The sequence below is a fragment of the Cyprinus carpio genome, chromosome B10 (assembly GCF_018340385.1).
Source record: "Cyprinus carpio isolate SPL01 chromosome B10, ASM1834038v1, whole genome shotgun sequence".
In the NCBI taxonomy this organism is placed as follows: Eukaryota; Metazoa; Chordata; class Actinopteri; order Cypriniformes; family Cyprinidae; genus Cyprinus; species Cyprinus carpio.
In genome coordinates this window covers 18824472-18848384 of record NC_056606.1, presented here as the reverse complement: position 1 = coordinate 18848384, position 23913 = coordinate 18824472, and the positions used below count along the sequence as shown (strand labels likewise).

The 23913-nt window shown below is 37.8% G+C and overlaps 2 protein-coding genes across 2 annotated transcripts; both read right to left on the bottom strand.

Annotated features, from left to right (window-relative positions):
* Positions 1 to 3066: 3066 nt before the first annotated feature.
* On the bottom strand, positions 3067 to 5772 carry gltpb (glycolipid transfer protein b). The gene is given in 4 exon segments (XM_042732032.1): positions 3067 to 3249; positions 3337 to 3338; positions 3623 to 3771; positions 5699 to 5772. Coding segments are annotated over 4 exon segments (408 nt in total).
* A 373-nt stretch (positions 5773 to 6145) lies between these two features.
* On the bottom strand, positions 6146 to 22864 carry git2b (G protein-coupled receptor kinase interacting ArfGAP 2b). Its single transcript, XM_042733030.1, is given in 20 exon segments — positions 6146 to 7666; positions 9566 to 9629; positions 10449 to 10640; positions 10727 to 10796; positions 13136 to 13241; positions 13429 to 13638; positions 14635 to 14787; positions 15862 to 16004; positions 16090 to 16201; positions 16295 to 16392; positions 16495 to 16567; positions 16719 to 16738; positions 17369 to 17455; positions 17535 to 17629; positions 17850 to 17980; positions 18313 to 18399; positions 18560 to 18665; positions 18828 to 18940; positions 21258 to 21391; positions 22714 to 22864. Coding segments are annotated over 20 exon segments (2229 nt in total). The 5' UTR covers positions 22769 to 22864; the 3' UTR covers positions 6146 to 7486.
* Between the last annotated feature and the right edge of the window lie 1049 nt (positions 22865 to 23913).

Sequence of the window (23913 nt, the reverse complement as noted above, 5' to 3'; positions counted from 1 at the left end):
GAGGTAATTTGTGAATTAACAGACTTATAGTCTAAATAAAACAACAACTGTTACTGTTATTACACTTGTATACAAAGCTTTGCATTATGCTTGTTACAGATGTGTGATGTCACATGCACTACCGACGGTGTCAGTAGACCACCACGGTGATGCAGTTGTCACGGCGACCGTCACAGCCCTACTCTGGACCTCCACTTTCCTACAGAGTTTAGCTTCAACCCTAATCAAACACACCTGAACAAGCTAACCAATAGGTGTGTGACATCAAAGTACAGCGAGAGTGATTTGAAAGGAGCCGTCTGCTCTCTTAATGCTCTTGCTGTACTTTGATGTCATACACCAATTGATCTGCGCAGCGCCGCTTCAAGTCGAACACACCAAACCAATTTTAGAGTAACAATTTAAAGGGATCATATCATGTGATTTCAAGTTTTCCCTTCTCTTTGGAGTGTTACAAGCTGTTCGTGAATAGATAAGATCCCTAAAGTTGCAAAGACTAAAGTCTCAAACCCAAAGAGATATTCTTTATAAAAGTTAAGACTTGTCCACACCCTCCTAAAACGCCTCATTTAAACACAGGGAAGATTTGCATAACGCCGCCTAAATGTTCAAGCAAAGAAAGAAGGCGTAACTTTATTGTTGCTGACACTGCAGCCGCCATGTTGTGAAGAGGCTGTGTGTTTCGTTGTGAAAGCGAAAATACTTTCTTTGGCCTTCCAAAAGAGTACACAACTAGAAATTAGTGGTTAAGTTGTATTTACAACACAGTTCCAGAACAGTTCAATCCTAATATTCAGATGTGTGCAGTGCATTTTATGGAGGACTGTTTCCTGATCCAGGGATATTAGACTACAATGCCGGCTGTTCTGACTCACGTTTTCAAATTTAAAGGATTTGCCAGTTGGCAGTGTAGAGAATAGTGCTTGTTGTTTGTCATTTCTCCGATCATAAATGCAGACATGGTTTTATGTTTACGCAGCGCGATGCAATGCAACACGTAAAAAGACTACTATAAATCATTATAATCCGTAATTATGTCCCCACTGGATACAAGAAATGCTTAGTTTGTAATGGGTTTTATTGGTTTTGTCTCGTCCATCTCAATTTATGACAAATCCTGCCATACTTTCATACCTCCCATTAAAACAAATGGTAGCATAATGGAAGCAAAACCCTTATTAACATGTGCATCTCAATTCCAGTCCTCATGCCATAGCTGGCCAATCAGACCACACCTCGCTTTTCAGACTGATGAGCTTTGTAAAAATCGACACGTTTCAGAAAGGCAGGGCATAGAGGAGAAACAATAATGTACAGCATGTGGAAAATAAGGTGTTTTTTGAACCTTAAACCGCATAGACATTTCATTACACAAAATATACAAAATAATGTTCTTTTTAGCAACATCATATGACCCCTTTAAAGACCCATCTCTTTAACATGGCTTACACATAACACACTAACACATTTTTAAAATATTTAAATCAATTAAAGTATTTTTAGGCTGCATTAATTAGTTCAGCCAGTGCCAGGAACACTTCCCATAATACCCGATGTACTTGTTACATCGATAGAAAAATGGCATCTACACTAATATAAGTCTGTTTCTTTCTTATTCTGAGGCCACCGTAGCCTCCAGATCCAGTTTGTATCCAGAACAGATGGTGGATCAGGACCTAGAGATGACCTCGACAGCCCTGAATATCAGCGGAGACCAGGACAACTAGATGAGCCCCAGAGACAGATCCCCAGTGAAGAACATATCACCCATACGCACATCGGGGCAAGACCACAGGAACCAGATGACTCCTCGGCACAATGTGACTTTGCTGGAACAACCGCTGGTTAATCCGGCCAGAGGAGAACTGGGCCCCCGACTGAGCCTGGTTTCTCCCAAGGTTTTTTCTCCATTCTGTTACGATGGAGTTTTGGTTCCTAGCCGCTGTCGCCTCTGGCTTGCTTAGTTGGGGACACTTATCACTTCCAGCGATATCGTCGACTTGATTGCACAGATACTATTTAAACTGAACTGAACTGGATGATGAAATCACTGAATTCAATGATGAACTGCTTTTAACTGAAAATTTTGCATTATTGACACACTTTTTTCTTATTTAATATTGTAAAGCTGTTTTGACACAATCTGTATTGTTAAAGGCGCTATATAAATAAAGGTGACTTGACTTGACCTAAAGTCCAAAACACACGATTTTAGCAATCCTATAAGATCACTAAACTTGGCTATGAAGTGTGTTGACTGTACTATGATGACACCTATTTACTCGTGCACTACGATGCACTTTACTACAGAGCATGATAAATCTCACTGTAGCAGCTGTATTATTTATGTGTGCTGAAAAAGTGGAAGCAGCGAAAGAGGAAAGGATAAGAGCTTGAGCAGTTATATGTTTTAGCGCCATGATCGCGTTGATTTCATGTTGCATTTTTATAGGTTGGACAGTAAACGTGGATAGTAGCAGAAAACACACTGTCCAATGATCATTCTGTATCGTAGGCTATCTTTAGTCGCAAGACCGTGACACAAGTATTTCACAATGCCAATCTTTCGTCTGGGACAGACGAAAATTGTGCAGTGTGTTTAGGGCTTTGGGTCTTCAGGATCACTACAAAGTTGCAGGTAGGTGTGTTTAAAGTTGGAGCTAATCTCTGTAGAAAAGTGGATCTTGAGGTCCAGAGTTGAGGACTGCTGAATAAGAAAAGGAACTGTTCATATAGTATGCATTATTGCACTCAAAAAACATTACTGGGTCTTTACAGCAAAACATAAACCTTATTTCTTATGTGAAGAATAGAGGTTTTGTTGAACAATATAGATAGAGCATCATCCCTTCGTGAAACAGCACATCCACACTAAACACTAGAAAATTAATGCTACACTGATTCACACAAGCTTAAACAACTATTGTCATACAACAACAAGCCAAGGACAAAGCTCTTAGTCATCACTGAGTCTGTGATATCACATTTTTAAGACCCTTTTAAAGGTGCCATGGAAAATATGCAGAATTAAAGATCGCTTCAGAAACTGACCTTTTGTAGGATGTTTCAAACTAAGTAGTCCAATTAAGCATTCATTATGGAATACATTTCATAAATGGCATCTACAGTTGCAGTGAAGTTTATCAAGAACTGACGAATTTTTGCTAAGCAATCCTCCTCTGCAACTTCTTGATCCTTGGATAAAGCTTTAAGAAAATCTGACCGGCATGGTGCAGCGAATAACGCAGCCTACAGCAGAACCAAACAAAATGCTGGGTAAGCAATCTCTGTCTCAAAATAAATAAATAAATAAAATAAGCCATACCTTTAACATACCACTAGTATGTTAAAGGTATGGCTTAAAGGGACTTTTTTAATTACTTGTGATAACTGGGTTTTTAAAAATCATTTATACACAGAGTACACAATATATTAACAAGATAATTTCCTACATGACTGTTAAAGGCCTCATGAGTTACTACTAAATATTGTAAAGTTGCTTTGCAACGATTTGTATGGTAAAAAGCGGTATACAAATATACTTGAATTGAATTGAATAACATGCAAAACAAATCGACATGCCCATATTGCCATGCCTACAAAAGCTACAGAAAACACTCACCTTGAAAACCCTGGATTATCCAGCCATGATACCTCTTGAGGGCTTGGTCATAGGCTTTAGTGATATTGATGCGAATAAGATTGGGATTGTCCTCATCTTTTTCCCCATCTGCTAGACTTTGCATTAAGATCTGAATGAACCGCAGGCATCTAAGGAAAACAACAAAACACGATAAAAAAATAAAAAGTACATAATATAAAAATATGCATAAATAACGGTTACAATATCTTGTTCCATAATGATGACTCACGATTAATTTAAGATGACACGGTCGATCAAACGCGATTTCAAAATTCTAATCTGCATTTGCGCCGTTGTTTGAGCTCATTCGAGTCTCTTCCAGTACACCCATTGAACAGATGGTCAGTGTTTTTTTTTTATCATAGCCCTAAAGCTTTTGCTACATTTTAATGTAAACAATCTCACACAACACATGGAATGCGACGTCCAGTGTAGACAGTATCATTGATTGTAACAGCTTTTATTTGGTTTAGTTTTGACCCGACGCCCCCCAAATATACAAATATTTTAATTTACATACAACTAATTTCTTGATTGCATTTTATAAGTAAGCAAACATTTTGTCATGATCTTTTTTATGATCTATAATAAAAATGTGATCGTGCAGTTCTAGTTTCTATTAATGTCATTTTTTGTAAGCATTTATATTATTTTAAATATATGGACATGGAAGAAATATACCTTTTAAAAAACAGAGATTGTAGCTGTTATATTTTGGACAAAAGACATGCAGAAAGTGTGACTTTGTGAACAAATGACCTCTTTAACCACATAAGCACCAATGTGGCTCCAGCTTTAGGCCACTCTGAGCCATACATGGTTAATCATAACCATCAAAAGAATCTCATAATACACTCAAACTTAACCAAATACAACTCAAATACTGCTTCAATTTACTATTGAGAAAATTGAAGAATTCAGAATATGCTTCAATACATTTTCAAAGGAATTTGATAGAAGTCATCCTCAAAAGAAAAAAAAAAAAAAGAAAAAAAACCGAAAAAAAACTACATAACCAAGTCAACATAAAAAAAGATATTTCCACATATATCACACCCAAAATCTGCAAAAAAATCCTAACAAACAAAACAATAAAAAAAATAAATTCATGAAACAATTTTTGAATGTATTTTCCACAGATAGCATGGAGTATTACTTAAAGAAATACTACATTTAAAAAAAACAAAAACAAATCAATACATATAGGTCTTTTAAAAATCTTTGTAAATGCATTACCAAAAAAAAAAAAAAAAAAAAAAAAAAATAAAAAAACAAACCCATAATAAAAAAATTTAAAATAAAAAAAACACCAAATAACAGGAATAACTACGGCAACATTTTTGTACACACTAAAACTACAACGACAAGCCTCAAATAAAATAATGAATACAAATAAAAAACAGAATTAACTAAAGCAACATTTTTGTACCCACATTTTAAATACGTGGGACATTTTCAGAAGCCCCTCACTGCAGAACACAAGATCTAGGGGGTGAAGATTGGTAGGTTTAGGGTTGGAGATGGGTGGGTTTAAGGATCAGGGGGTGAAGACGGGTAGGTTTAGGTATATGTAGGTGGGAGGAGTTGGATCTGGATCCAACCACCACCCCAGGATTTTGTGTTCTGCAGTGAGGACCATCTCGACATTTTGCCCAGGTCAACACAGTGTGATAACAGCGCAATGGTTTGCAATGGTGGCATTTGGCGCCACCGTGTGGTTCAAGGACGTATTGAAAACCATCTATTAACTCCAGATGCGAGAAGAGAACGGTATCCGTTCTGTCCACTCAATATTTAATGACCTCATTGTTGTTTATTACACAGGTTTGGACAAATCAGACATTCAGATGTCCGATAAAAATGTAAAGCGTGAAAGGCATGGAGAGAACAATATGCTGTACTGTACTAAACGCTTTCACTCCTGCTTCCTGTCCTTTGTAAAATAAATTTAATCTATATACTTTAATCAGGCCTTAAGAGTTAAACCAAACACACTTTTTGAAATCACACGTAGAAGTTAACTCACCGAAAAAAGTAGGCAGATGAGAAACTGACTCCAGAAATGTTTTCACAGCGATCTCGTTGTCAGGCAGCGCCGTCGCAAACTGCTGATCCAGCAAAAGTGCCATCGCAAATCATCTACATAAAATGTCAATTGCTGATTTTTTATTTTTTTTTTTAATTGCACGACGCTTCGTTCATAATTCGTCCGTAGTATCGTGAAAAATATTCAGCAGGTGTGAAGAGCCACTGTGACCGACTGAAGAAAATAAGACCGAAATGAGTTCAGTGAGGCCACGTTAATAAATCATGCCAGCATTTAAATACCCTTCCTGGAAAGCTTTAGACTTTTAAACAATTACAGTTACTGTAACACTTGTGACAACAGACAGAGCAGTTTAAGTTTGGATGTCAAACCACAGTATGGGAGGCGGAAAAGTATTATATAATTATATAATGCAAACAACAATAGACATGCATTAAACCATGACACGTTTAAGCTTCAGTACAGTTAAAATTTATTATATTTAGTAACAAGACTTTCATTGAAGCGGCATCAACTGCATGATGTATATCCCATATGAAGGCCAACATGACCTTCTGAGCTGAGCAGGTAAGTGCATGTGTACACATCCCGCACATATTGGAGCAAGAAATCTGAAAACTCACACCAGATTAGCTGCATACATGACTGACAACTAGCAGCTTACATATATAAGTTGTATATAAATATAATACATGTACTGAATAATACAAAGCGATACCACATAATACCGAAATCACTAACACAGCAGCTGGTGGCAATTGTTGGTGTTATTTGTATCATTTCAGACAAGGCAACAGATAAACACATCCTTTGGACACGCAAATTAACACAAGACCTTCTCTAAAACATCAGGCTGAGTGAATTCATAAAAACAGTATTTCATTTTGCAGTTGTCTATGAATAAACCATTCTCTGATGACCTGGATGAATGAAAACCTTCACACACATACCTAGGATTAAACCGCAAAGGGCACTGAAAATAAGGAGTAGTACATTTGGACTGGATAGCGTTAAGGAACAATGAGTGAAACACACACACACACACAACTTATAGTGTAAATGACAAACATGACATATTAAAATCATGAGCAACATGTCTGCATTTGCAAGAGACTATATATTTAGGTTTAAAACAGAAACCCACACACACACAAGTGAGGTATAACAGCTCAAATACTAAAGCACTCCATAATAAGACAATACACTCTGAATACTTAATACAATGGCAAAACCAGGACAGGCAAGTTAGGATTTTGCAGCGAGGCTTAAGTTATTTATTGCACAAGAAATGAGGCATTGTGTGTCCTGAAATCTACATCACTGTCACATTTTAAGAGAGCTGGTTTTCAAGACAAAGAAACACTTAGTACACCAGCTGAATTTCAGCAATAACAGCTATATATGGTTTTTGTCTCACTTCAACTTTGTTTGTGGTATATTTGAAATGTCCAGGTATTAAATGAGCAAAGGCCTTGTTCTGTTTATCCAAAAACAGGAGCAATACAGACATGACATATCAGTTAATTAGCACCATGGGAAGCAATGTAAAATATTAGTTTACATTTAAAAACGGCACCATAAAGCTAGGACAAAAAACAGGGCATTGATTCTTAAGGCTTAGTGCCCCAAAAGGTATGTTAGTGTATGTATGCATAAACTTAAAAAACAATTCATTATTTGCAGTAATACAAACCAAACTGTGCTGTGTTGATCATCAATAATACTGGACAATATAATAGCAAATAAAAATACATGGTGAAACACTGAACAGGAAAGGCGCTCACTTGTACTGTAACTCAGTTACTGTCTTTGGTAGTCACAGTAACTAGCTGTTTAGCCGCCTTGGCAATGTCATAGGCACACTGAATAACCTGCTGGGAGTCGTGTGAGGTGGCCTTTTGACATTCGCCCTGCAGACGGCTGGCACTGGAGGTCAAGAGGCGCAAGGACCCGCGGACGGACTCAGAGGATGGCCTCTGTAATGACAATTTCAGAACCTTTTTACCATTTATTGCTTGCTGTGTATGCAAAAATATTAGACAAGGCTATAAATAGATATATTCTTCATTAAAGGAGTGGTAAACTTATTTTTTTTTTATTATCTAGGCTCAACTGTTTATGGGGTGCTGTCCAACATGTGTTAATGCTTTGTTTAAAAAAATAAAAAATATTCCCATAATTTACCTTTATTCTACACTGCTTTGTCCCTTCTCCTATGAACACTCTGATGATTTCCTGGTTTTATTGAGCCCCTCCCTCAGAAATACACAATGGGCTCAGATTGGTTAGCTGGCCCAATGTGTTGTGAAACGTCACGCTCCTTACCTCAGTGCATGTGCTCCAGTGTTGTATTGTAAACAATGGCATCATCAGTAATGCTTATCAGGTTGAGACTGAATGAGACCCAGAAAATATTAGAGCCTATCTCAGTATTTTGTATTTGGATTAAACAAATAAAGTGAATGTAAGCATGTAGGCATATATTATGTGCAAAAAAGCGTTAAAAATCACATTACATTGTAACACTGTAACATTGCAATCTAAAAACAAAAACAATCCTTTTAAAGCAGAAGTTAAAGTTACTAAACTAAAAATTAAAATGATAAAAAGCACAGACTAATTGAGTAAAAAGGCTATTTTGATTACCCCATTACACTTTACAGTAAGTGCTATCATACAAATACACTTAATTGTAGGTTTAAAATTCTACATATGTCACATTTATTTTCCAACTACAAATATTTGTATTGAGTTATTGCACTCCCATTTCATTGAGCTCTGTCTGTTTGGCACTCATTCTAAATGAAGTCTCTGGAGTTTAGCAAAGAATCGCAAAGCAAAAGCTCTTGCACTTCTGACAGCAAAATGGAAATATTTCCATGGCTTTTTTAACATTTATAGGTGGAGAATATACCTGTGAAATGTAAGTTATGCATTAAGGAAACAGCACATCTCCAACACATTAAATAGCGCGTCTCTGTCAGCCTCACACACAGCCTTTCTGTCAGAGTATCTGACGGGGCGAGCGCGAGCTGCTTTGAACTGAAACGATAAAACTATAGGCTACTAGGAGAGAAATAAAACAGAAATCTAGTTTAGAATGACAAATCGTACCAGCGTACTTTGAGGTCAAATTGCTTAGCCGCAAAACGCATAAAGGTTGGCAGGTCCGGTATTGTGCCCAAAATGTAAGTTTTTTTTTTTTTTTTTTTTTAGCTAATATGAAAACATTTAAACATAGTTGTTACTTGCCCATTCAGTTGATCAGCATTTTTTAGCCATGCCGCCTTTCTCTCGGGTTTTATGACAGCTGTACCTTTTATGCTTATTAGTAGAACATTCTGACATTCAAGTCAGGTTTTGGACTTTAATCCCCGCTTTTCTTAGCGTCTTTTATGAAACAGCCCCCAGGTGAGAGCAGAGCAGTGGGACATGAGGAACAGGATTAAGAACTGCTGCTTTAGAACACTGATTTTGAAACTAGTGAATCCATTAGAATCATTAGAAGACAGAATTGTGATTCATATATGAATAGATTTTTTTGTGAACCCCTAGTTTTGATTGCATGGCAACAACTCTTCCTCTTCTCTAAAGCAGCACAGCATGGCCTCGCCCCCTTTGTTGCATGGTCCCGGGGGCGGGGATTATGTAAATTTCAGTTTGTGATGTGACCAACCCAGGCGTAACTGTAGGCATTAAACTGCCATAATTTTAAAAGACAATATCTCTGTTTGCATTGAACTTTCAGTGTCCTAACTTTGCAGATATTATTTATGCTCAAACAACAACATTACACAGTAACTAAAGTTAAAAATAGTGAAATCACAATCAACCACCCCTTTAAGGCAAAGTTTCCTTGTGGGCTCAAGGCTTACCTTAGGGAATAATGTAGCCATTTCTGTCACTGCTACGAGAATTCTCTCTGAACACGGGACGAAGCTTCGACAAAGGAATACAATGAAAAATGTTATTTTTTCTTATTCAATTGATAAAAAAAAGGATCATTTAAATTATGATTCAAATATGATTCCAAAAAACTCTAAAAATGTGAAGTAGAACCAAACATGAATCTAATCATCCCAACAAACTTGATTCACACTCAAAGCCTTAAATAAAAAATAAATAAATAAATAACATTAAAAAAAAAAATTCACAAAATAATGCAAGCATACATCATATTTAGAAATGCACATTTAAAACAAGTTTTTAAATGAGTGGTTATTAATGGTAAAAACCACCCAGAACACCACAGCAACCACACAGTGACTTTTTTTACACTGTGAAAGGAGAACTGAAGTGATGAAAGAGATCTGTGTGAGTGAAATGCTAACCTATGCTAATGATAGGCAGTGACCAGAGGCTCAATACCAGCACAAGTCAAGCAACAAAGGCTCAGCGTTCAGAGTTTTACATCCAAATGGCTATTCCTGATACTTATGTGAATACTGAACACTTCATGGTGTAAACTCATGGTGTAAACTCATGGTGAAAACTCATGGTGTAAACTCATGGTGTAAACTCATGGTGAAGCATGAGCCATTTGTGAATCTACATGTGTGTCCTTCCATCTTGGTCATGTGTTGTTATATCCCAGCTGTGCTGACACAATTCCATCCCTTGCTTAACAGACAAAAGAAAACCCTGTGTCCCCAGGGCTGAATGCCTTTGGAGTTTCTGACTGGAGACTGGAAGACCATTTTATATGCCTCTAAACCTACCCATGCTGTCGCCGCACAAACGCCAGACTAATTTTCTTACCTCTCATGATTATTCTCTTGCGCAGCTCTGAGTAATTCCTGGATGTTCTTAGTGATCAGCTCTGTTTTGCTGATGACGTCCTCTGTGCGGGGTAGAGACGAGTCGCACTCACCCTCAGATAGGTTTTCTGATTGTGGCACTGTACCATCTCCCAGCCAGCCGCTCTTCCTGGAAAAGTTATTCTGCATTGACCTGTAGTTGGACGGGTTCAGTGTCAACAAAAAAAGAAACCTTTGAATATATGTTTTTTTAAAACAACAAGAGGTGCAAAGACAAACCCAGATTCGTCCATCTCAGTGTGGTTCAGTGCATTATTATAGTCACTTTCTGGCATGCCGCACTGGGCGTCTAATTAACATCAATATAACAATAATAAAATCACAGCAAAATCAATGCATAATAAATGTAACATACCAACTACTGGTGCTCACTCAGCTTACAGCCTGAAGACACAGCAAACCATCATGCTTTTGGTTGAAGAATCAAAACTTCAGCACAATAGAGCTTTAAAGTAAAGCCAGATTCATACTCCATGCAAGCAGTCACACGCAGACACTTGGCCAACACGCTGTAAAACATGTTCTCGCATTAACAAAACCTTAAGACTCAAGGAAGCGATAGTTACCTTCAAACATCTGCCTTATTTATCTGCCCTGCATTATTATTCATATAGTTAGCTATAAACATGTTATCAGTTTAACTAACTTTAACTTGCTTAACAAGACTCTCTTCAAACCGTTGCATGGCACTAGCAAAACCAAGGCCATGGGTTCAACTGAGTATGAAGGAACTGATAAAACGTATACATTCAATGGGTTTCACTCATGAAAACTTCCCGAAAACTCTCCTCCGGTTTTACAAATGCTTCATAAAACTTCCGATCTGATAGTTAAACATGTGTATGTTAATGAATTCCAATCATTCATAAACAGGACGCTCGTGCACGTTCATTCACAATTAGTATAATCCCCGCCTATGAATTACAGCTACGCAAATCGCATGTCCAGGAATGCAAGAGAATATTCTGGTCTACTTTCTCAGGTTTGGCTCCAGTATATCACATAAATCAGGGGTTAAAGCAAAAAAAATTCCTGAGCCTGAACTTTTTTCCGGGGGTTGCTGGGGCCAACAAATACACGGTTATTTGGCAAAAAAAAAAAAAAAAAAAAAAAAAACCTTATTTGAAAATGATTTTCCTTGAAACTAACTAGTAACGTATCTGCCTGACAGGCTCAGACTACAGGTTATGGTGGGATATTTGAAACCGCAATACCAAGAAAGTTTACTCACTACAATATGGTGCAAACACATGTAACATTTAGGATGCTTTTGATATCCAGTTTTGCTGGTTAGCTTTGTCCTTGGCAGGATACAAGATGACCTACAATCTAAAACATGAAAGTTCTGAAATTGTTTTGTTCAAAAGAAATGATGTTAAATTAAATACTAGGAAATTAATATAAAATAGGACACATACAAAGACAGAAAACTACAGTTCAGTTCAATGAACAACAACAAAAACATTAAAATAGTCCAAGAACTGTTAACGAAGTTAAACAGTTCGTACAGATACTGCAAAATAAAATTCCAGGACTTTCAAGGACTTGCCCTACTTTTTTGGTTTTCAAGGACTAAAATCAGATCTCACTCATCAACCAATCTTGTTATTATCTTTCAAATTCTAATAAATAAACTAATAAAACAAAATGGTACACATAAAGTGTAGCACATCTAAAGAATGCAATGACTGTGGCAACTTTAACATTTGAAAGAATACTATGGCAAAGTTATCGCTTTCCTTATTCAAACTGATTTTTTTTTTTCATGAATAAACGATTGATCTGAAGAATGAAAGCTATATCATCATACATCATTATTTATCACACTCATAGACACTAGGGGTGTGACAATACATTTAGCTCACAAGTTGAGACAAAATGCAGATACTTGGTTCACTAGAACAAGACAATGTTTTAATACTAGGGTTGGGAATCATTAGAAATTTTCCGGTTCCGTTTCTGGTTCCCATTCTGCTAACAGTTCCGGTTCTGATTCCGGTTCCATTAAAATCATTAAACAACTATTAAAAAAATAGTGGTAAGGAAAAATGCACAATACTCAACTACTCAATGCTCAATACAGTTTATTACTTACTGTCAACTTAATTTAAAGGTTGGCAATGTCAAAATTCAACATATATTCCGTGCCAACTAACATTTTGAAAATACAATACTTTTTCATGAATTCGAAAGTTTACGTCAGAAAGCCCCAACCAATTATAAAAACAAAAATCTTTAAACAAACTTAAACACTAACAAGGCCCAATGTAACCTAAAAAAATACAGACAAAAACAAACTCCAAAATCTAAAAATAAAATCACTCAATTACATTCTGATACATTTCAAAACGATGGATGACATCAAACTTGTGTAGCTACAAGCATCTGCATTCACATACTTGCGTAGAGTATGTTTTGGGTCTGAGATATCAGAGAGCCAGTGACTGCTTTACACATCAAGCAGAGTTGTGAGTAATGTTAAAAGCTGGCGTCTCTCGCTGTGCATACGGTTTAACGTTAGTAGTCCAGCTAAGGAACAAGTTGTCCATTGGTTGGACAGATCTGTGGTTCATGCACTGAGTAAATGGGGGACAGATAAAAGAGAAGCCCTTTCAACAGCCTATTCACTGAGCAGGTACTTCACCCTTTGGGTTATCTCATCCCAGGACCAGGACAGAGTTGATGGGAACGTGGGAAGGGAGGAGAAGGCAGTCGCAGAGGGACCCTTCCCAATCTAGAAAGGGTTCAGATTATGTTTTGAGTGGGCAAAGGGATTTTTTTTAAATATGAATGATTAAAAAGAGAATAGGGGCTATCAATGCATACCTCAAGTGATGATTCACTGAGTTACCAAATGAGTTAAAACCAAGGGAATAATGAAACAGGAGGGCGACAACCAATTTGATTTGGCTTGTACTTACATTTGATGGCAGTGGTTGAAGAGTCAGGGTTGTGTCAGGGCAGACCGTTTCTCCCCTAGGGAGGTACTGCCTCAGACCCGAGCCGGTCTCATACATCGACATGGCCCTACAGCCACGTGGAGCTGCCCTGTGCGGGAGGTCCTGCAGCCTTTCCAAACTGTTAGGAGTATGCCATTTCAGAGTGCTGTTTTCATTCTGGAGGGAGTTCAACTGAAAAGAAGGCACCAAGCAGAGTCAGATATTTGCAGCAAAAATGGGAGTGTTGAGCAGTAGTGTTGTCAAAAGTACTGACCTCGGTACTGAAAAGTAAAAAAGGACGATACCAGCATTTCCCGCAAATATTTTGAGCGCTGTTGAGCGGATTCTTAAACACATCTGATTGGCCATTGTGTTCACACGCACAACAGATATGTCTGTGATTGGCTACAATGATTCACACTCTTCACAGAATGCTTAAACATATGCACACACAGGAGCGTTTGAAAGCTGCATCTATCAGCGGATCCGTCAGTGGATCCCTAATATATCTGCTCATAGACTGATCCTCTGATAGTCACAGCTTTCAAATGCTCCCGTGTGTAAGAGTAATCTGTGTAAGCGTTCGGTGAACATCATGAAGAGATGATCATCGTGGCGGATCACAGACCTATCTGTTGAGAGCGTGAACACCATGGCCAATCAGAGGTGTTTAAGAATACACTCATAGCACTCAAATGTCCTGCGGGAAAAGCTTGTATCATCACATTTTCAAGGGTGTATTCACACCAGGAAAGTATGCTAGTTCACTTGCTTTGGTCCCGACCAAATGCAATGTTTTTTAGGGTTTTTTTTGGATTGGTGTGGTTCACTCTCACACTGCCCAAAACTACATGTGTGCCAAGGTCATCCATTCATTAGTTCATCCATTCTACCATACCAGAGTTCGTTTTGAACCAGACTGAGACCACCTCTTCAGCTAGGTCTTGGTACTTGTTTGGTCCCCACCCGAGTGCGATTGCTGTATTTACACCTGCTCAAAAGAGCCGCACCAAGGGGGGAAATTAACTTGAGTTCGATTCATTCGAACCAAACAAGACAGGTGGGAATACACCTTAAAATTTTAATACTGACTGGTACCGAAATCAGTACATTGGACAACACAATTGAGTAGGGCTGGGCAATATGGCAAAAAATAAAATCCTTTTGAGGTGTGATCCGACTGCTTACCTTGCTCTGCATGAGTCTCAACTCCTCACCAAGATGACAGTTGACCTTAAGGAGCTGTTGGATCTTTGCTTCGGAGGCAGTGAGGGCACTTTTCACTTCCATGAACTCCTGCACAGTGATGGGGCTGTCTGACAAGTCTGAAGACTCTGAGCTCTTAGAGAAGAGATCATAGTTAAATTTGATCCCACACACTACTGTACACCCTGAAGTACGCTTAATGTTTTTTCGCAATTGACAATGTGGTGTGCACAGTAGCAGCGTCTTTGAGTTGCTTTACAACTGGCATACTTTATGCACATTATTGGCGGTACTGTGTATTATTCTGCACAGTTACAGAGCAGAGAAACTTCAGTACAGCCATGACAAACTTTTAGAACTCAATTCTGGAATACATTATCTACCAGCTGAGGCATTTATTCCTCTGGAGCTCATCAGACCACTACTGGGAACTCTCACAGAAGTGAGGAGGAGGATGAGACGCTGCGAGCGGAAACAGAAGAGAGGAAAGCGAGCGGGTGTGTGGGCCAGGCTAAATGCTAATTTGTCCAAGCCACCGCTTCCTACCATCTTCCTCTCTAATGCACGGTCGACCCGCAACAAGATGGATGAATTACATGTACGGCTGGCGACACAGAGGACCATATAAAACTGTTGCAGCATGAACAGCAAGCATTCAAGAGGGTGGTGAGGACAGCAGGGGAAATCATTGGGAAGAACCTCCTGGAGATCAGCAACGTCTATACCACCCACTGTCTGGGGAGAGTGCAAAACATCCTGCGGGATCAATCGCACCCAGCTCATCACCTGTTTCTGCGGCTGGCCTAAGGGAAACGATGCCAGGCCATCAGAGCCAGAACCACCAGACTGGCCCGCAGCCTCTATCCCAGTGCTGTGAGACTGTTGAACTAACATTTTTCTAATATGCATCTAGCTAGCCCATCACATGCACCACACATCTTTTCCTACACTACTGTAATAGCTGACAACTGGACTATGCATTGTTGCAGTATTTACACCATATTTCAAAATCTGCAATATATTTTCATATGGACAATAATTTTTATATCTCTGCTGTCTGCCTGTCTGTTACAAGATTGTGAAACAAATTGTATAAGGTATAATGGATTGCACTTTGTGAATACTTACTGCACTTTTACATTGTAGGTTGCTCTGATGTTAACTCATTGTTAATTATGGCAAAGACAATAAAGATAGTAAAGCACGTACCTTGGTCCGCTCGTCTTTTCCAGATGTTGGTTCTTGCTCCGTATCTTCATCAGATGCCACACTGTCATAATCAGGCTGATCCATCTCTGGACTTTCACTGCCACGACGGTTCCCAATGTCCTTCAGAATTAACTCCACATTATCTGGACAGAAACAAAGAGTGGAAGTTGAGCTTTATGCATTATATGGTTCATGATAAAAGAAAAACCCAAAACCCCTCTTCATCACCTTTGAAATTATCAGGAGAATTTCCTTGCTGACGGCGCTTGGCATCAGTTAAAATATCAACAACCAGCGTCGCAAACTCATGTGCATTAAACCTTGCGAGCTTCTGACGTCCCTGCAACATAAACACCACAAACAGAAACTCAAACATTATTTAAAAAAAAAAACAATCGTTTTAGAAGGTGAGTTTGTATCTTTGTCAATGTACCTGATTCCTAGTGGAAGAATATTCAGGGTTGACAGGGAGGAAAGGTACCACCGTGGTGTCAGTTACCAAGGTGCTGTGGTTCTGAGTCGTAAGCCAGACTATAAACACAAAATAATTACACCATTCAAAATGTTAGGATAAAATCAGGGTTTATACTTTGAGAGAAAAATGTACAGAGATCAGAATACCACACTTCTAACCTGCATCCGTTTCTCTTCTGTCAACTTCATCATAAACATCCATTGCTAGTTCTTCAAACTGATGATTACTGAGCTGAGACCAGCACAACAAGGTTATCATACAAACAAAAAAAATAAACAACCAAAAATATGTCAAAACAAACAAAATTTAAAAAATAAAAAAAAAAAGCTAACAAACAAACAAATTATAAAATCAAGAAACATCTTACCCCTGTACAACTTACCGATTGAAGCTTCTTCTTTGCTGCTACTTCCAAACCTAAAAATTCAAAACCCATATAAGTAAAAAAATTTTTTAATAATAATAAATAATAATAAAAAAATAATAATTATAAGAGGCTATCAAATCAAGCAAATTTCAAAAACTTCCCCAGCTCACATTTTTGATTTCGCTAATATGTTTTTCTTAAGAAAGATAAAAATCTATAGTTTTGAAAGCCAAAATATAAAATATCATGGATGATTTTTTACCTAACAATCTCTGTGTAAAAGTAACATTATGATGCTGCCATCTTTCTGAAGTCATTTTTAGCTCCCTGAAATTTGGCTTTGAATCTGTCTGTGAAAATTGCCATTTTGACTCTCGTCTACAAAAAAGCAGATTACTCAGTAAATATTCATCCATGACATTTAATATTTTTGCTTTCATCACTAAACATGTTTATCTTTCTTCAGAAAAAAAATATTAGCAACATCAAAAATCTGAGCCGAGGACCTCTGGTTGAGTTGACACGGAATGACCCAAGAGCTGTTATCATCTGATCAGCACTTACTAGAAAGACCAACGAGTACTATTTCCATACTTACACATTTCTTATCCAAATGGAGCCAGCAAAGAAAACAAATTATGCAATTAAGTATTATAATCAAAAACAGATTAAAGAGAGATGTGATACAAAAGGGAGCTCATCCTACCTGTCTGCTATCTGAGGAATTATAAAGTGTTGATCAAAAACATTATATGAAAAAAAAGAAAAATCATAACAACATACCAAGTACTTAACTTACATTCTTCCACAAAGATAGAACGCTAGACTGACCTGGCTTTCTTCCACACAGATAGAACGCTAGTCTGTCTGTCAGCTCAAACTGGATCTCCACCAGTCTGTCTGCAAGTTCCTGGTGTCCTGCCTGCCTATAGTGGGACATAACAGATAACAGAACTAGGGTTGCAAAAAGGTGGAAAACTTCCAGTAAACTTCGGAAACATTACAGATATTTTGGAAACTTTTCAGGGATTTTTGGAAATTTACCACAAATTTTCCACCCCTTTGCAACCCTAAACAGAATATTAAACATAACTGAAACTGCTGAATCTTTGTATTGTTGATCCCTCAGATCTGCTTCTCTCTCACCTGGCGTAGTCAATAGGAGTATTCCCAGAACTGTCTGGTGCTCCGGGATCTGCTCCATACACAGTGAGCAGCTCCGCCTGTAGCAGCTGGCCTGCTTTAGCGGCCACATGTAATGGAGTATTTCCTTTCTCCTGAAGAAAACAAATGACGTGGCATTCACTGGAATAATTCAGTTAAGGACAATACAACTTAAAACCTGCTATGGAGTGCTTCGATTAAATAGCAAATGCTGCAAAACAATGAAACCTTATTCCACCTTAGCAGTGGATTGAGATCTATATATACAGTCATGTAGAATACAGTATTTACATATTTGGTCAAAATTTATCAAGTATCTTAAACTACGATCTGTCCTTTGGCTGAACTATGCTAGTTTCAGTGTTGGTACAGATACTGCTTTTAATATGTTGTTTTAATTTACATTACCTAGAACAGAAAATTAAACAATAACATTGAAACTTACTGGATGGAAAAAGTTAGCCTGCGCTCCCAATGACAACAGCCTCAGACAAGTTTCCAAATTCCCGGTTCGAACGCTAGAGTGAAGTTGCTGAAAACAAAGATGAATTCATGGTTCGTTTGATGGTTTTTGTCTCAAGAACTTGAAGATCAAATCAGAAATAGATCTTTGATAGTCTTTGTTTAAATCTCAGTTTCATCTCGGAGGTTCTTGTCCACTCATATTATTATTATTATTATTATTATATTACCTTGCTGAGGTCTTTGGCTGTAACGCTATCATCTTCACGACAAGGCATTCGATGAACAAATGCCAGCATTTGATATTTAGCCTTTATGAAATCTGTTTTGTTGGGGCTGAGAGAGAAGATAAACAATAAAGTGAGCATGTTTATGCTGAGAGACTCGATTGGTTCTACACATGAGAGAGATATATATATATATATATACACACACACACACACACACACACAGGGACACACACAAACCCACACACATATCATGATATATGGGACTCACTGGACTCTGTCTTGAGGATTGGCTTTGCGTTTTCCACTCATGATGGAAGATGGATCCAGAAGACTGTGTTCCCAGATTGAATTTGCTCCATTATTGTACAGGGACTTCACCATCTGTGGATGAACACCAAGAACTTTACCTTAAAGGTATACTCCACCCCATGTCGTTCCAAACCCGTAAAAGCTTCGTTCGTCTTCGGAACACAATTTAAGATATTTTGGATGAAAACCAGGAGGCTTGAGACTGTCCCATAGACTGCCAAATAAATAGCAGTGTCAAGGTCCATAAAAGGTATGAAAGTCGTCTTCAGAATACTCCATCTGCCATCAGACGTGCAATCTGGGTTATATGAAGCAACGGGAACACTTTTTGTAAGCGAAGAAAACCTTATGGCGCGGATGATACATAAGAGCATACGCGGCATATGGTGATTTGGAGAGTTACAGAGGATACTGTTGACAAAGGAACTGTTGAATAAAGTCATTATTTTTGTTTTCTTTGCTTACAAAAAGTGTTCCTGTTGCTTCATATAACACAGATTGCACATCTGATGGCAGATGGAGTATTCTGACAATGACGTTCATACCTTTTCTGGACCTTGACACTGTTATTTATTTGGCAGTCTATGGGACAGTCACAGGCCTCCTGGTTTTCATCCAAAAAAATCTTACATTAAACAACCCTTATATAATCATATTTAACATATCTTTAAAAACAAATGTATAATTAATTAAATACAAACATACAATAACAAAATTCAAAATCCCTTTAACTTTCACTTTGAGAAAGAAAATGAACGCATAAAAAGCTGCAATAGCGTTTCTATGACTCAAGCTTCAGCAAGACACGTGAGAAGCATCTAGACTCTAAACCAGGGGCTACAGAGTTTAGTTCCAACCCCGCTCCACCACACATACCTGTAGTTTTTAAATAAGTGTTAAGGACTTGATTAGCTGGATGAGGTCTGTTTTTAATTAAGGTTGAAGCTAAATTCTGCATAGCTGTGGCCCTCCAGATACCGGTGCTGCCTTCATGAGCTATATGAATTATCATTTTCTACCCAGAAATCGAACAATTGGCCTCTCAGGTCGTATTTACAACTGGAAAACTCTATGATAGCATGTGAAGGCGGCATGACTTGCTATGGCGGATGATGTGGCAGCTTCTGCAATTAACCACAGTTCTGAATTTAGCTTAATGCAGCATGTTTTAATATGACTTGTTTGGTTCTACTGATTATTTAAGATGCTGGATGTGATATGTCTAATGACTATGGGTGGAACGGTTCGCGGAAAAAATTTAAACATACGGTTCTCCATACACGGTTCGGTACGCGCTAGGACCGCGGTTCAACTTAAATCTGACAACGTATCTGTAATATGGTATGTTATAAATGACACGTAAAACAGACAGTGTTCGGCTAATATATGTTTCTGTTGATGGATGCGCATTCTGGCTTCCCAATACATTACAACAGGGGTCACCAAACTCGGTCCTGGAGGGCCGGTGTCCTGCAGAGTTTAGTTCCAACCTTAATTAAACACACCTGAACCAGCTAATCAAACTCCAACCAGGTATGCCAGTTTAAACATTTAAGATCCAGAGGACACGACCTTGCGCACGCAGTGAGAAGTCAGAACGCGGGCAAATATTAAGCTTTCCCTGAAGTATTGTGTTTAAATGGATAAATTCACACAAAAATGATGTCAAAATACCCATCTTGGTAAGTATCCCACAGCAGACATAGCCAGCTGAACATACTGTATCAGTGCATTCTCTTAAAGTGACAGCACTTTCTGAATATCAATCAAACAGCAACAACAAAGAAATCACTCACTGCTCTTGATTGAATAGCTTTTGTAACTTTAATAAAGATTGCTCTTTAATTTATACAGTCAAAAATGCAATGCTGTTTTACATTTCATTACTCTATTAAATTTCTTTACCTGAAAACTAATGTACCTACCTAAAAAAAAAAAAAAAAAAAAAAAAAAAAAAAAAACTGAAAATCACTGTTTATTTTATTTGTATCTTTACTCAATTGTATTTATTTGTGCTGTTGCTTGTAGTTAGATAGAATGTTCTTATTTTCTTTATTTTTATTTGACAGTATAGTTTTTGCCTAAACATAGCAACTACCGAACCGTACCGAAACCGTGACTCTTAAACCGTGTTACAAACCGAACCGTGAGTAAGATGAACCGTTCCACCCCTACTAAAGACATTATCTTGCGGTGAGGTGCAAAAAACAAAAACAAAGCTAGAACAGAAATAGAATAGACAAAGAGGCTGATGAGGGAAGCTGTGCAGACTGCTGTGTTCTACTTCTGTCTGAGGAACTGAGATACAATGCCCCGTTTCCTTTAAAGTAACCTCAGGAAATGCAAAGCTAAGCGGCTCCGCATCAGAGCATGCAGCATGGTTCTTCACCTGGAGCTGGGAGGGGGGCCACGGAGTTTGGGTCAGGTGTCGGACCTGAGAACTGTGGCGGCCCAGGCCTCGGTGAATACTGCAGCATTCGTCACAGATCAGAACTCCACGATTGATCGAGGCCCAACGAGAATCTGAGAGGGAGAAAGAAAAGCGCTGTGAGTCATGAAGTGTTGTAACACAGTTACAAATTCCCCTCAAAAGGCAGATCCTGACATTATTTTCCAGTCATTTTTCCTCCTTAGCTGCATAATGGCCCTTACAAAACATGTCTGAGCAAAAGGCATGAGAAATGTATACTGTATAAGCCTTCATTGGTGACATTAAGCATGTGGCTTCTTTGTACAAATGGCCAAATGTGCTTTTTTCTGATCACCAGGATTCAGAGCTTTTGTCATTAAAGCACAGGAGCTACAGTAACTCATTTCATGCATTTTTCTTTTCATAACAACACAAATTTTTACAGACATTCATTTTTATGTGAGCAACAAATAGCATTTTAAACTGAACAGTCAAATTGGCCCAAAACAAAGATGGAAGTAGATCATTTAGACCTGCTGTATCGCAAAACATTGCAGTATAAATATAACACCAGAAATAAAAACGCATAATTTATAGTATAATGTGGCCATTGCTGTAGATAAATTGTTCTTGTGTCTGCGTTATATATATATATATATATATATATATATATATATATATATATATATATATATAGTTCTGCATATTGATTTTCGGAAAACTAAAACAAACATAATCTGTGTAGTGTGTAAGTATTGGTTGTTGGGGGAAAAATCTACATATAAAAGTGATTAAATGACGAATAAATAAATATTTATTTTCCTTTTGGCCGAGCACTGGCTAATATATTGGTTTATCACTATATTTATTTTTATGTATGAATGTATTTTATTTATTTAGTTGAAGACAGCTTTGGCTGAAATCAAGTTATTTATGTTGCAGTTTATTTAATTTTATTATATATATATATATATATATATATATATATATATATATATATATATATATATATATATATATATATATATATATTATTATATTATAATAATAACAATAACTGCTGATAATAGCAACTACATATTCTGATGGAAACTGGTCTCCACATATTGTCTGGTCTTTTCTTTGATTTATTAAAATTAACATGGAGTTTTGCTTCGTAGAGAAGTTATTTAAAAAATAAATAAATCAAAAAGCGAGGGCCTGAACATCATCAGTTAGCGCTATTTTCCATTGAAAAATATCAGGATTGTTATTTAACCGCAATCTGTTTTTTTCAACCACCAATATCCATGTAATCCGTAAGGATTATTACTGTTTACTTGAAAATAATCTAAGAGAAATCAATTTTATAAACATCTGTCTGAATAAATCCCTACGCTGCAGAATCTCATCAGCACTGTGTTTGCGCTTGTTTCATGTGTTTTGTTTGTCTTACCGGGCGAGCTGCAGTCCGCGCAGACCTCTCTGTTTCGCGCTCTAGTGCACATCATACAACTGCGTTCCACGACAATCTAAAACGTTAATGTGATTAACGCATTAATGAGGGAAAGGGACAGATGTGAGGAGGACGTGTCCTCCTTTCTCCTCATTATACGACTTCCTTACTTCCACTAAAAGAAAGAGAACGAGATCAGCAGTCATGGGCGGGTGTTCTTCAACATGACGCTTACTGCAGGCGAGCGACGCGACGTAATCGTATCGCTTTTAGTTTACATTCACAAATACAAAATAGTATTTACGGGAGGGGTTAATTTTGTAAGTATGATGATAGATTTTTTTTGCCACTTTCTTGTGGGATTTTTCCCTGGTTAAAACTTCCCCACCACATTTTTAGTTTTTAATGAAATACAGAAAGTATGTGATCTGACAATTAACTTGTTTAAATGTCACTAATTTTTATAAAAAAAAAATTCATAAATTAAAATTTTAACATTTACTCACTGTTGTGTTTTACACAGAACTCTTTTAAAGGGGTCATATAATGCAATTTAAAGTTTTCCTTTCTCTTTGGAGTGTTACAAGCTCTTGGTGCATAAAGAAGATCTGTAAAGTTGCAAAGACTAAAGTCTCAAACCCAAAGAGATATTCTTTATAAAAAGTTAAGACTCATCCACGCCATAGGTGGAGCAGGGGTCGGCTAATTGGGCTTAAGCCCCGAATGTTTTGTCAAAAGCCCCGAATGTTTTTTTTTTTTTTTTTTTTTTAAATAACTTCAACGTTGTTTCATTTCTTCTCAGTCTTTCAGACTGGGGCGCCTGGGGAGCAACTGGGGGTTTAGTGCCTTAATTGCTCAAGTGCACATCAGCCATGGGTATTGAGGGTGGAAGAGAGCACTGTTCATTCACTCCCTCCCACCTACAACTCCTGCCAGCACCGAGACTCCAACCTGCGACCTTCGGGTTACAAGTCCAAATCTCTAACCATTAGAACACTAACACTAAACCTCACCGGCAGGAGAGAGATTCAGAAGCAGCGTCAGACGAACCGCGGACAACTGTTACAGGTTTGTGAATCCGTTGTTGTAACACTTGAGTTACGTGACTGTATTGCTGGAAATGGGAAAAAAATCTCCCCGGGGGAGTATGCCCCTGGACCCCCCTAGTTTTGGGCTAAGCCCCGAAAATTTACAAAAAAG